Here is a 13,606-nt window from a genome sequence, read left to right on the forward strand (position 1 = left end):
GTGTTTTGCTATCTGATATCTGCTTCTCCCTCACTTAGAGTGGGTGTGGTATGAGCGTGAGTGTTTTGAGTGGTGTGTCTTAGGATACTCACTGTTCAGCTAGCTCCCTACTGGTAAGCCTCAGCCGCAAAGTTTTGTTTTCTTTACTTCTTTTCGTTGTTTTGGTCAACAGTTTTCTACATTTTAACTAATTATTGTTCAATAAAGTATTTTTGTATTTATATCCACGTCTCTTGTGTTCAGTGGTAACGAACCTGTGTGCTATATTTTTGGGTATAAATTTCCCCGTTTACAGAAACGGGGTGGCGTAGTCTGCTCTAATTTTTAGTTGTATATTAGTGTCAATTCTTGCCCTCCACCGCCCCGCCACACAGGTAATTTTCTTTTGGAGATTTTCCTTTTTTTTTTTCTTGATTATTTCATTATTATTGAAACTATTCTTGGTTTCTATACACAGTCTACACTTCAGGAACCAGACATTTAATTAGCAGGAGCAATGTCTGAGACAGTGGAAACTGATATATAAAGTATAAACTGTAGAAAGGACATTATTTTCATTGACATTATTTACTGTCTAGTGTCACCCAAATGAGGATGAGGTTCCCTTTAGGGTGACAGATGACATACAGAATCCAGTCAAGTTCACTGAGGCCTCTGGAAATATCAAGAATCCAAAGACTGAGCACAGTGTAAATCTGCACCTTACACCCACTGAGATTAGTTGGGTCGACGGTGCTCTGAAGGACAATCCACCTGCTGAAGGACAATCCATCCAAGTCTGCATTAGCCCAGACGAAAAGACTTTGGAGTTGAGTTCTCCAAAATCTGGTCCAAACAGTGCTGGTCATACGCCATACCACATATCCCCTGAGGAAACTTGGGCCTCCAGTGACCACAGCAACTTAGCAGCTAAGATGTGCTTGGGATCAGACAGTCAGCAAGGAGCATCATGCAAGACTTCAGAGTCTGGATGTCCCAAAAGCACACGAGAGCAACTCCAGTTCTTCTAAAGAGAAACACTCAAGTTTCCCGTCTCCGAGCTCTTTCAAGGACATTATCCCTGATATATCACCCACAGTGACCACCACCACACACTCAATGCCTGCTGAAGTTAGCTCACCACAATCCACTGAGGTGGATGAGTCTTTATCAATGTCCTTTGAGCAGGTGCTTCCTACGGTGAGTGAATCCACGAACGAGGACGAGACGTCCTACTCTAATGGACACTATGGAGATCCTGGCATTAAAGTAGGCATGTCTTTATCTTTGAAGATGGCCAACTATGAACTCTCTGCCTGGCCCAAGATGGTCATTTCCGGGCCTCCTGAACTCTGCCTGGCCTGAACCAACCAATTTTCCTGTGTTATCTGTCTTGTGTTTCAGTTCACTGGCTTGGCCACCCTTCTACCTTCTGTCCCTGTTTACAGGCTCAGAATACCTCCAGCACTGCCTTGGATTGCGATGCTGGCCAGTTTACCTAGTTACTCTGTGGCACCACCCTGGTCTCCAGTCCTGCTCTGGTCTCTGGCTCTGCCTGCGGCACACCCTGGTCTCCAGTTCTGCTCTGGTCTCTGGCTCTGCCTGCGGCACCACCCTGGTCTCCAGTTCTGCTCTGGTCTCTGGCTCTGCCTGCGGCACCACCCTGGTCTCTAGTCCTGCTCTGGTCTCTGGCACTGCCTGCAGCACCACCCTGGTCTCCAGTCCTGTTCTGGTCTCCGGCTCTGCCTGCGGCACCACCCTGGTCTCCAGTCCTGCAATGGTCTCTGGCGCCGCATGCTGCACCTCCCTGGCCGCACACTCAGCTTTGGTCTTGGGTCCCGTCTTCAGCTCCGCCGGCTCCGCCCTGGCCTTCAGCTCCGCCGGCTCCGCCCTGGCCTTCAGCTCCGCCAGCTCTGCCCTGCCCTCTACCACCACATGGACAAGGCCCACCATCCCACCCCCTGTTCTGCCTCCACTCCACCACCCTCCGGATCTACGTTGGAGTGTCTGGAATCCACTCCTAGGGGGGCTCTGTTATGAGAGCGATGATGGCTCCCTCTGCTGGTCTGCAGAGGACTTTGCCGCACATTCTCATCAGGACTCTACCTCCCACAATCCATTGCACCACCAGCTCAGCACACCTGTTTCCTGTTTGTAATCAACTGGTCTATTTAAGCTCACTCAGAACTCTCTTATGACGCGAAGTATTGTTAGCATGGTCTGCATTCTGAGCGTATATTCGGTTCTGTCTTTTGCCTTGTTTTGACACTGCCTGTTTTTCGTGTTTATGAATGTTTGGTACCTGCCCTGACCTACGCCTGGATTATCGACTACTGTTTTTGGATTTCCTTTGATTTTGTTTGCCTGATGTTTTGACCCTTGCCTGTTTTGGATATCGCCTAATAAACCAGCATTTGGATCTAACCTGTTTCACGTGCATGACAAAGTAAATTTTTGAAAAGTAAAGTTATTTTTTCTTCCAAGCATCAATTATTTGCTTAAATATAACAGTGGCCCAACACTTTTACGATCACTGCAACAGTTGCAGCTTAACCACAGATACATTATTCATTTATGCTGGTGGTTAACGACTTCCTCATTAACACTCATACACATAGGACTTCCCTATTAAAACAACATCAAAAGGCAAACCGCATCATCATAATCTACAGTCAGTGGTGCTGCAGATAGAAAGCATTACAAATCTATTTTCTAATGATGTCTGTGTATGTTAACTACTCAGAGAGCGGTGGAGGAGAGCGTGTTCAGACTGTGGCGGAAAGTGTGGGAGATTTTCGAGTCGGAAACACACAGAGGATGCGACAAACTTCGAGCAGAGGTATTCATACATTTTCATTAGGTTTCTTTAAGAATATTCAAATGATTGAAATATAATAATAATAAAACATTATCCCACAGAACTGTTGAATTCTCTAATTTGATTGGTCAGAAAGCGTTTAGCGGCAATACTTATCATTTCTATGGTGACAAAACCTAAATAAACTTAGGTTTCAGTGTCAATGCTTTTTAACAGTCAGAAATAAAGCTCTAACTTCAACAGGAAAGTCAACAGGTCTTTATTTTCCTGCTCTGTTCTGTGTATACAACATGGCCTGTTGATTATGAATGAGGTGAGGTACAGCTTGCTCTTTTATTCCTTTATGTATTACTCCAAAAAAGGGATCATATTTACCTAGAAGTGGATTTTAATTAAATAGTACTTAATCCAAATAAATCATATACATTTATAAATAAATGATAAATAACCAGTTCTACGTAATTTAATTATAAAAAAAAGCAGTAAAAAAAAGTTATTTAAACGTCATAAAATTGTTTTGACTTCTTCTTAGTGTGATTAGATGCTTTCAGTGTAAGGACTGGCAATGAGGGCGAATATAAAATAATAAAAACATAAAAATCAGCCCTTATAGGAATATGAAGTCTAAAAAGACGGTTAAGACAAGACAGGAGGAAGTGGGCTATGAGGAAGCAGAAGTCATTGTTTTAACGGGTTGACTAGGTCTAAATTATAATCCTAGATAATTAATGTGCTGTTTAACTGCAATTCACATGTCTGTATCGATTACATTATAGGATTCAACACTGTACGGAGCACAATTCAAAGCCTGACTACTCTGTTTGCGCTGCTGATTGCGGTCATAGTGCTGGGTGTCAAATTCAAGAACCTGAAATCAGAAAACAATCAGTTACAAACCAGCCTCAAGAATCGGACAAGCGAGAGAGACCAGTTACAGACCGGTTACATCAATCTGACTAGAGAAATGGACAAATTACAGATGACCTACAACAACCTGATAAACCAAAGTGACCAATTACAGAAGAAGTTGGAAGTGATTGGTGGGTAATATACTTGAAATCCTCAGTCAGTATTTTTAATTAGGGCTTTGCACGTTAGAAATATTTCCCTGTGTAAACAGAATCCTGAATTATTGTTATTTGAAGTCTAACACACTACTCATTCCTGGGGTTAACAATTAATCCCGGTTCTTCATAATCTGACGTTTCACACTGTACGTTCCTAAAGCCTGATGAAAATTCTTATTATTTGCATATTAGTGTCATGAAAAAACGTGATTGAATAAAACCTGTGTGTGAAAACATTAAATTTGTCATGAAGCAGCATACAAAAAAAAAGACAAATCAGTGAGTGTAGCAACCCTTGGCTTCGATAAATGAACAGAGAGTCTCTATACGGGTGTAGATCATTTATTGGGACACGTCTTCAGTTCACGAGTCATACTCTTTAACATGAAGCATCCACCGTTCACCACCGCTCAACACTGTGAAACTTAAATTAAAGAAAGAAAAGTACACATATATTCAAAACATAAACAAATGACATACACCCATTAAAATCATAAACTTCAAAGTGATAAACTTTAAGCTATCGTAGCCAGATTCATATTATAACAAAAAGAAAACATACCTCGCTCCGCTTTACCAAGGGTGCGAAACATTATCAACTCTGCTAAACTCCGACAATCCAGTACAATCCAGTGTTCAAAATAAAAAACCTCAAAAAAAAAAAATGTAATCCACACTATTGCTCAGAACACATGCAGAAACAAACCAACAGCTAACCAAAAGGGGCACATGCAGTGAACATGCGCAACATAAATAAATTCCTCCGATCAATCTCGTCCCGAACAAAGGTTCCGCCTACACACACAACCCTGCACATGAACAACGGTTCAAACAAATGAAAACCAATGCCACTTACAGTGAGAAAAAATAAAACAAAACTTTGAAATATAAACACACATGCAAGTAAACTTAATAATTTAATAATTAAAATTCACAGTGTTGGACAAAATCCTACAAATCCTCCTCGATGTGCTATTATTGGAAACTATTTCACTTCAGTTAAATCTCTTGATTATATTCCTGGGAAAAAAACAGCATGTTATTATTCATGTACAAATCTTTTTTATTTGATGTAACGTCTCCCACTGTGTGCTCAGATACGTATACCAAACTCGGATGGAGTTACTTCAACTCTAGTATTTACTACTTCTCTACTGGGATGGAGAACTGGGCCGATAGCAGACAGGATTGTAAAAACAGAGGGGCAGACCTGGTGATCATAAACAGCACAGAGGAAGAGGTGAGAGAGAGAGAGAGAGAGAGAGAGAGAGAGAGAGAGAGAGAGAGAGAGAGAGAGACTGTGTTTATACAGTATATTGTGCTGTCCTTTGCAGGAGTTCATCTCTTTACACCTGGACATTAGACATGCTTGGATTGGTCTGAGTGACAGAGAGACGGAGGGGGTGTGGAAATGGGTTGACGGTACAAATCTGACAACTGGGTAAGAGACTGAGATAAATTAAATACTGTAGGATGACCTGGGGTCTCATTTATAAAACTGTGCGTAGGATCCCTACTAAAAGTTTACGTACGCCCAAAAGCCAAAAATGGCGTACGGCAAAAAAAAATTCCGATTTATAAAACCATGCATACGCACTCCTCTAAGCAATGTTCCCTTTATAAATCACAGATCACCCGCAGATGTGCGTACGTGAAATCCCGCCCTGTACACGGCCATTTTTAACCATAAATAGTCAATGCAAATCACTGCGCGGGCACGAGAGTGGACCTTGTTATAATGAGTTTTCTCTGCGTTCTGCGTGTTTAAAAATGGGGTGAAGAGCCAGCGTCTCGGGGGTAGCCACTGTCGCCTGCAGGTTATAATTATATTAAAAACAACATTGTTATAATTATATTAAAAACAAAATTGTTACAGTTTCTACTTTTTAATATTGTTAAACTCACCAAGAAGCCAGCCATCACGTACTGCGCCTGCATTTAGTCTGTTCCCTACACGGTTATGTGTCAAGATAAAGGAATCATGTGTTGAATCAGGCCAGCGTGCCACAATGTTTGTGAGGGTCATGTTGGAGTCACATATGATTTGCACATTAATAGAATGCACATGCTTTCTATTAACATAAGCAAATTCATTTTCAGATGTGAACTTACAGCAACATGAGCGCAGTCAATTGTGCCGATTACATTTGGGAAACCAGACATTGCTGCAAATTGCATTTTAATTTCGGCCTGTTCTCGCACAGTGTAGGGGAACCTGATGTAGCGACTACCCATATTAAGTATACGATTCAAAACGACAGATATTATGACACTCAGGGATGGCTGTGATATACCAGACCTATAGGGTGAGATGATAGATTCCAATAGAATTATTTCATATACAAAAAGGTCTTAGAGACAAAGTTGAGGATTACTTATAGTTTTTTTATATAAATAATTTACCTGTCTGCCAATTCCCGCTGGAAACAGCCGGTTGCCAAGAACCCCAGAGTGGTGAGGACGTTCTCTCCTTATTCTGCCATTGGCATAATCCTCCAACAGTGCCAGCAGTGCCATCATGAAGCATTACATACCCGGGTCACTGGAGGATTTATATGTTTCTAGCAATTAGACTGATCGTTAACACCTTGACAAAATCACAGAATTAATTTGTGGGCGAAAATTTAAGACGAAAATGTTATAGTAAACACATGCTTCTTCATGACGGTTTTGTAATGAATACCGTAATAGTTAGGACCGATGATGAGTAGCGATTGCACGTCTCAAAGTTTGCTTAAAGGTGCGCACATTTTCCCGTCAAGTTTGTTTTTTATAGATCACAACCTTTGCGCGAAAACTGGCGTACGCACCTTTCCAGCCCCGTTTTGTGCGTACGCACGCTTTATAAATGAGACCCCTGGTCTGGGTTTTAAAGCATCTTATCTTATCTTATCTTATCTGTAAGGCAAATTAGGTTTTTGTTATTAAGTCTAACAGGGTTGAGTCTGATTCTCTGAATTTCAGGTTCTGGATTGCGGGAGAGCCTAATAACTTGTATGGGGATGAGGACTGCGTCGAGATATTGGGTGCTTTGAAAATTAAAATCTGGAACGATGCGCAATGTTCAACTAAGTTCTATTGGACGTGTGAGAAAAATGTGTTATAGTGGTAAGGTTTGTTGAGACTATTTAAAAGGTGCTCACAAACTAAAGGTGCTGAAAGTATTTAGCAGTTAAAGCATCCTGTAGCTCTCTTTACATACAACTCGTAGCTGTTTCCTATCTGCTTGTCTCAAATGCTGACCAACTGCTTAGTATGGTACTGTTTTTCTCATCATAATCAGATAGACAGATAAATAAATGCATAAATAAATACATAAATATGTTGTCAGTTAAGGACTATTTCTACTGATTTCTGTCATAAATATTCAATTAATACTTTTTTCATGTTGACATCCATTTCACTCCAGCAGTTTCTATAAAGGAAATGTCCCGGTTTTGTTTTGAAGACTGATTTTTCTTCATTTTAGTCATTGTCATCTATTTTCCTCACAGCTCATCGGATGCTTTGTATCTTGGTTTATCCTTCAATAAAAACCATGTTTAGCACATGCACTTGACTCTTTATTATTTAACACAACACAACTGTTTAAATATTGAGTTCTTCTGAAATAAAATAAAACGTTAAAACAATTTTCTCTTATTTTAGTCAGTGGCTGAAGTTCAGCTTGGCACAATGGGTCTTAGGATCTGGGATCTTAGGATCTGGGAACTGTTTTCAAATAAAAAAAGTGTACTAGTTTAGTCTCTGACAACAATAATAATGACAACAATGACTTCTCTATTCCACAGACTTCACTATGTCGAAATACTACATTGTTTAAAGTTTCTAACTGATGCCTACACAATCAGTGTGCCACATTGTTTTGCACAGAAGACCAGCTAAAATATAATTCTATTTTAGTGAGTTATTAAAAATAATAACGTGTAATAAAAATAATAATGTCCCAGGTTGCTGATTATGTGAACTACACTGAGGAGAGAGGAGAGCGCATTGAGAGGGTGGTGGAAATCTATGAGAGCGCAGACGCCGTTCGAGATCATGATCCCAAAACAGACTTGAAGAATTTCAACACAAAGACCCAACATACAGGTAAAAAAAAAACAACAAGAAACTAATTCAAGTTAAAAGAGTTAATAAAGGAAATCAGTGAGTACATGAAAATCTATGTTTTAGCGTTTAATACTATTAAATGTGTTTCTTTCATTTTCTTGTACATTTACATCACCTCTTGTACATTTCTTGATGATTATGTTTGATTGCAGGGACACACACATCCCCTGATATACCGGATATCATCAGGGAGCAGAAATGCACTCAAGATCTGGAGAACATAAACAGAAGTCAAACGCAACTTTTAGGTATCTTTTGCATAATTTTTTTCCCCATGTCTTTTATGCTTCTCAAAGCTGTGAGCTGAGAGCGATTCCTGAAAAAAAGAAAAAAAAAAAACAGGCTACAGAATGAAACAAAAAGGTCAGTAATGCATGTCAAAATAGATGGAGGAAGGAAGAAGATCCTTTAGTTCCATGGTGATCAGAAAGTCTACCACAAAGCTGTTGAGCTCTTGATTCATTTTCTATAACAATTTTGGGATGTGATTCAAATCGCAGCTTCATTGTAATGTACTCATTCTAATAAGGTATTGTGTCTATAGCAACTGCTTGAACATTTGAATTAAACTATAGAAAATTTGTCTTTGTGTCCATTGAACTCTAGGAGAAGACAAGAAGGTGAGCAGGGTTTATACACTGACTGCAATGTGTGTGCTGTTGCTGCTGTGTGTTCTCCTGCTGACTTCGATCACAGTGCTGGGGATCAAGAACAATATCCTGCGTACAGAAAACAACCAGTTACAAACCAGTTACACCAACCTAACTTTAGAAAGACAGCACTTACAGAAGGAGAAAGATGGACTTCAGAGAAAATTGTCTGATATTGGTGAGCAAATTCTCAGGAACACTACATTTGGTACATTTCAGGGTTTGCAGCTCAGTGCTTTTTGCCAAAACTAATCTATTAATGTGATAAAGTTTATTAAACCACAGCGTTGTTTAATTTTCAAATCTGATTGGATGGATGTTACTCTTTGTGTTAATCACCTCTTTATATGAATTCACTTTTTTCTCTACATTTAATTTTTGTGTTATTTAACAAAGGAAATATATTAACATAAGGTTTTTGTAATGCCAATTTATTTAACATTTATGGGACGAGTCTTTTTTATGTAACATGCATTATCATCTTGTTAATATCAAATGGGAGAGAGAAAAAAACGTATCAGAAACGTATACCAAACAAGGATGGAGCTACTTCAACTCTAGTTTTTACTACATCTCTACTGAGAAGGAGAACTGGACTAAGAGCAGACAGGAATGTAGAAACAGAGGGGCAGACCTGGTGATCATAGACAACAAAGAGGAAGCGGTGAGTGAGTTTGAGAGCGTGAGAGAGAGAAAGACAGAGGAAGAGACAGAGACAGAAAGAGCAAGAGAGTAAGAGAGCGAGAGAGAGAGAGCGAGACAGAGACAGAAAGAGTGAGAGAGTAAGGGAGTAAGAGAGCGAGTGAGAGAGAGAGTAAGACAGAGAGAGTAAGACAGAGAGAGAGAGAGAGAGAGAGAGAGAGAGAGAGAGAGAGAGAGAGAGAGTGAGCAAACCTACATATATTGAGATATTCTGCTGTCCTTTGCAGTCCATCCCTAAATGGCTACTAAATAGTAAAACAGCTTGGATTGGTCTGAGTGACAGAGAGAAGGAGGGGGTGTGGAAATGGGTGGACGGAACAACACTGAAAACTGGGTAAGAGATCATAAACTCAGTCTAAACAGCTAAACTTTGTGAAGGCAACTGAGCACCGATTAATCTGAATCTCTGAATTTCAGGCACTGGAACAAATTAGAACCCAATCATGGTAAAATCGATGAGGACTGTGTTGAGATTTTGGGCAGCAGTAAAAGCTGGAATGACAGATCATGCTCTGATCGTTTACTGTTTATCTGTGAAATGAACGCATTTAATTTGTGAGGTTGTGTCACGGCCACCACAAACGATCATTGTTTCACATTACAGTCTGTTCTGTTTCCCACCTTGACAGTGCTCACCAGTTTTGTGTTGGTCTCTGTATTTAATTTCCTGTATTTGGATTTCACTGCTTTTATAAAACTGTGAAGAAATGTGTAATAATAATGAGTTTTCAATAATAATTACTGCATTTGTAATAATCATAATACAGTTATTACACCATGCTCAATGTACTGTAAGGATTGAGATTTTATTTTACATCATAATGTTTTAAAATAAAAGCAGAACTTTAAATGCATATAGTGTGCTGTGTTTATTTTTTACTTTACATACAGTGCATGTCAATAAATATAAACATATGTCACTAGATTTTTATTAGATTTTATATGGTCTAGTAGATTTTGTACTATTTTTTTTATCGTTCTATTTCTATTGTTCGTTGTTGCAGAGCAGAACTAAGGAAACCCACGTCGCTACATCGCACCACATGCAATATTGCATTACAACTTTACTAACTTCTATTGTATGTATATGTGTCTATATTCGTGTATATTTATTACACAAATAGCAAATCAACATACTATTTATATACAATATTAAAAAAATTGAAAATGAATTCTCATTTACTTTCATTTGATTGATCTACAGTTTAATTCCAGATAATAACAAAGACAAAGAACGTAAAATTAAAGTTTAACAAAAAAAATCAAGACCATTTCAAGCTTCATATTCGAAGACATGCAGATATAAAAAGACCATATGTGTCACGATCACGATCAGCGCACCTGCCTCACTTCCCGACCAGCAACGGAGAGAAGCGTCTCCGGAATATTACCCATTTCCGGACTACACATCCCAGCACCCATCGCGAAGTCTAATTGCTGCACCACCTGTTTCCTATCAGCCGGCGTGTATGAATACGAACTTGAACTTGACCTCAGTGCGAAGTCTCGACTTACACTAGCAGTCATTCTGAGCGTTTCCTGTTTGTCTTAGTTCCTGTTTTGACTTAGTTTCTATGTTTGATTCTCTGATTGTTTGCTGCCTGCCCTGACCTCCTGCCTGTCCTTTCGTTTCTGATTTTTGCCTGTCCTACGACATCGTATCTGCCATGTTTGACCTTGCCTGTCTGTTTCCAAGTTGTTAATAAATAACACCGCGGTTTCGTGTCACGTTCGAACACTTCCTCACACAATTCCAAGCCGTCTTTGACCACTCCGCCACGGGGGAGAGCGCGGAGGAGCGCCTGCTAGCCATCTCCCAGGGAGACCGTCCAGCCACGGAGTATGCACTGGCTTTCCGCACTCTCGCTTCCGAGGCAGGCTGGGAGGAGAGGCCCCTGAGATTGCTGTACCGCAAGGGCTTGAACCCAGATCTGCAACCCGAGCTTGCCTGGGAGGAACCTGTCGGAATTCATGGACCTCTCCATACAGATCGACAACCTAATGCGGACTCGTCGAGCATCCGCGTACGCCTCCCGACCCGAACCACACGCGTGCCCCGACCTGCGGACCACAAACCGATGCAGCTCGACCGATGCAGCTCAACTGATGCAGCTCACACGCCTCAGGTCTGAAGAATGAGCGTGACGCTTCCGTCTCCATCTCTGCCTATACTGCGGAGAAGCTGGACACAGACTGGGTGCCTGCCCCACCAGACCTCCTAGCAGGCGGAACACCTCGGTGAGTTCTGCTCTCCTCACTCCCCGATCTCCAAGCTGCGCACAAGTTCAAGTGCAAGTCGAAATACGAGGGGAAATGATTAGTCTGTTCGCTCTTATCGATTCCGGTGACGGAGGGAACTTTATGTCAGGAGAGTTTGCCCAAGCTTACGACGTACCAGTAACCTCATGTGCTTCCCCCTTGGCAGTGGAGGCGATAGATGGTTGGCCGCTCGGTGAAGGCCGCATTACACGCATCCCAGAGGACCTCCGGCTGCAGGTGGGGCCTCACCACCAAGAACTCATCCGTTTCCACATTATCCACTCTCCGCGTCACACTCTCATTCTGGGTGTCCCCTGGCTTCAGCTCCACATCCCCGTCATTTCCTGGAAAGACCTGTGAATCTCAAGCTGGGACGAAGCGTGCGTCCAACATCGGCGGTCCACAGCAGAGCTCCTTCAACTCAACACCGCAATCACTGTGTGCTCTGCCTCCAACACCCCCGAACAACCAGCAGAATACCAGGACCTCGCAAAGGCCTTCAGCAAGATACGGGCTACCAAGCTGCCGCCACACCGACCCGGCGATTGCGCCATAGAGCTCTTACCTGGCACAACTCCGCCCAGAGGGAGAATCTTCCTGCTATCACAGCCAGAAACAGTGGCCATGCATGACTACATCGAGGAGGAGCTCAAGAAGGGGTTCATCCAACCCTCCGTTTCCCCGGCGTCCTCAGGCTTCTTCTTCGTGAAAAAGAAGCATGGAGGTCTCCGTCCGTACATTGACTACCGAGTGCTGAATGACATAACAGTCAACTTCTGGTACCCTCTCCCCCTCGTACCATCAGCCTTGGAACAGCTCCGCTGGGCCCGATACTTCACGAAACTGGACCTGCGCTGCGTGTATAATCTCATCTGGATCAGAGAGGGGGACGAATGGAAGACCGCCTTCTAGACCCAATCGGGCCATTACGAATATTTAGTCATGCTATTTAGTTAGTCATGAATATTTAGTTTAGGCCTTTCGAACAGTCCAGCTGTGTTCCAGTCATTCACTAACGACGTGATCCACAATATGCTAGATCGTTGGGTGATTGTGTACATAGATGACATCTTGATCTACTCCGAGACCAAGGGAGAAAACATCCGGCACGTGCGACACATCCGGCACAGCCATACGACTCCTCATTACAATATGGCCAAAAGCAATTGCACATGTCAGGACTTAGCCCGGACTTTGGCCACGTGCTTTTGTTTATGTTTGGTGTCACGTGTCTGCCCCGCCCTTGTCTCTTCCGCCCCGCCTCTGCATAGCTGTTCCTCGTGTGTCTAATTGTTGTTAGTATTTAGTCGAGCCGTGTTGCCTTAAGCAGCGCGGAATCCTCTGTTGCCTCCTGTCGTCGTTGTCCTAGTCATGTCTGCTGTTGTCTTTGTCCTGTTCTGTGTTTTTTTAGTTAATAAACCCTGCTATCCTGCATTTGGGTCTATTTTATCCTGAGCCCATGACAGCACATCATGACACTGACACTACTGTAGTGTCACACCGGGAGGAGGAAGACAGACCCAGATACCGGATAGCTTCATATAAATAGGGTTTAATAAACAATAAATACAAAGGACAGGTACAAAGACGAAAACTAATCAGGACAAAGGACAAAGGTACACTGACAATGATTATGGCAGCACGGCACGATTAAATAGACAAGACAATGAACACATAGGGAACAGGTGTGCAAAGACGGGGAGGAGTAAACAAAGGCGGGGCAGACTCGTGACACAGAACATAAACAGAAGCACATGGACAAAAATCTGGGCTGAGTCCTGACAGTACCCCACCCTTGAGGTGCGGCTCCCGAAGCACCAATCCTGTCTTAATAACATTCCCGACAAGGTCCAGGGGGGGGGAGCGAGGCACACAGTGAGGCAGATGGGGGGACAAAACCGGGATGGTGACATCTTTTGCGGAACAGAAGTGAGGCGACGTCCCTCAACGAATAAAATTCGGAGCGATGTTCCCGAAAAAGGAAAAAGTCCAGAGAACAGTCCAGGAGCAGGAGACCA

General features: G+C 42.1%; 3 protein-coding genes across 5 annotated transcripts in view; all 3 read left to right on the forward strand.

Annotated features, from left to right (window-relative positions):
• The window catches only part of LOC132858392 (centrosomal protein of 135 kDa-like), a 38,794-nt gene extending 37,450 nt beyond the window's left edge, over positions 1-1,344 (forward strand). Inside the window, exon 6 of the mRNA XM_060888714.1 lies at positions 931-1,344. Coding sequence (XP_060744697.1) covers positions 931-1,344 — 414 coding nt within the window. The remainder of the gene's footprint in view (positions 1-930) is intronic.
• Positions 39-7,414, forward strand: LOC132841916 (C-type lectin domain family 4 member E-like). 3 transcript variants are annotated; one of them, XM_060864564.1, is made up of 6 exons: positions 39-113; positions 2,723-2,818; positions 3,574-3,837; positions 4,962-5,104; positions 5,199-5,305; positions 6,829-7,414. In XM_060864564.1, exons 2-6 carry the CDS (start codon positions 2,797-2,799, stop codon positions 6,968-6,970), a joined length of 678 nt encoding a protein of 225 aa, XP_060720547.1. In that variant the 5' UTR covers positions 39-113; positions 2,723-2,796; the 3' UTR covers positions 6,971-7,414. The 3 variants fall into 3 exon arrangements, with proteins under 3 accessions (XP_060720547.1, XP_060720546.1, XP_060720548.1); XM_060864563.1 differs by lacking the exon at positions 39-113 and having other exon boundaries at positions 2,669-2,818; XM_060864565.1 differs by lacking the exons at positions 39-113; positions 3,574-3,837 and having other exon boundaries at positions 2,669-2,818.
• Positions 7,415-9,072: 1,658 nt separating this feature from the next.
• On the forward strand, positions 9,073-10,069 carry LOC132858401 (CD209 antigen-like protein D). Its single transcript, XM_060888726.1, has 3 exons — positions 9,073-9,309; positions 9,452-9,663; positions 9,747-10,069. The coding sequence occupies exons 1-3, from the start codon at positions 9,097-9,099 to the stop codon at positions 9,886-9,888; spliced, it is 567 nt and encodes a 188-aa protein (XP_060744709.1). The 5' UTR covers positions 9,073-9,096; the 3' UTR covers positions 9,889-10,069.
• Positions 10,070-13,606: the final 3,537 nt, after the last annotated feature.

This window comes from Tachysurus vachellii, chromosome 2 (genome assembly GCF_030014155.1).
Source record: "Tachysurus vachellii isolate PV-2020 chromosome 2, HZAU_Pvac_v1, whole genome shotgun sequence".
In the NCBI taxonomy this organism is placed as follows: domain Eukaryota; kingdom Metazoa; phylum Chordata; class Actinopteri; order Siluriformes; family Bagridae; genus Tachysurus; species Tachysurus vachellii.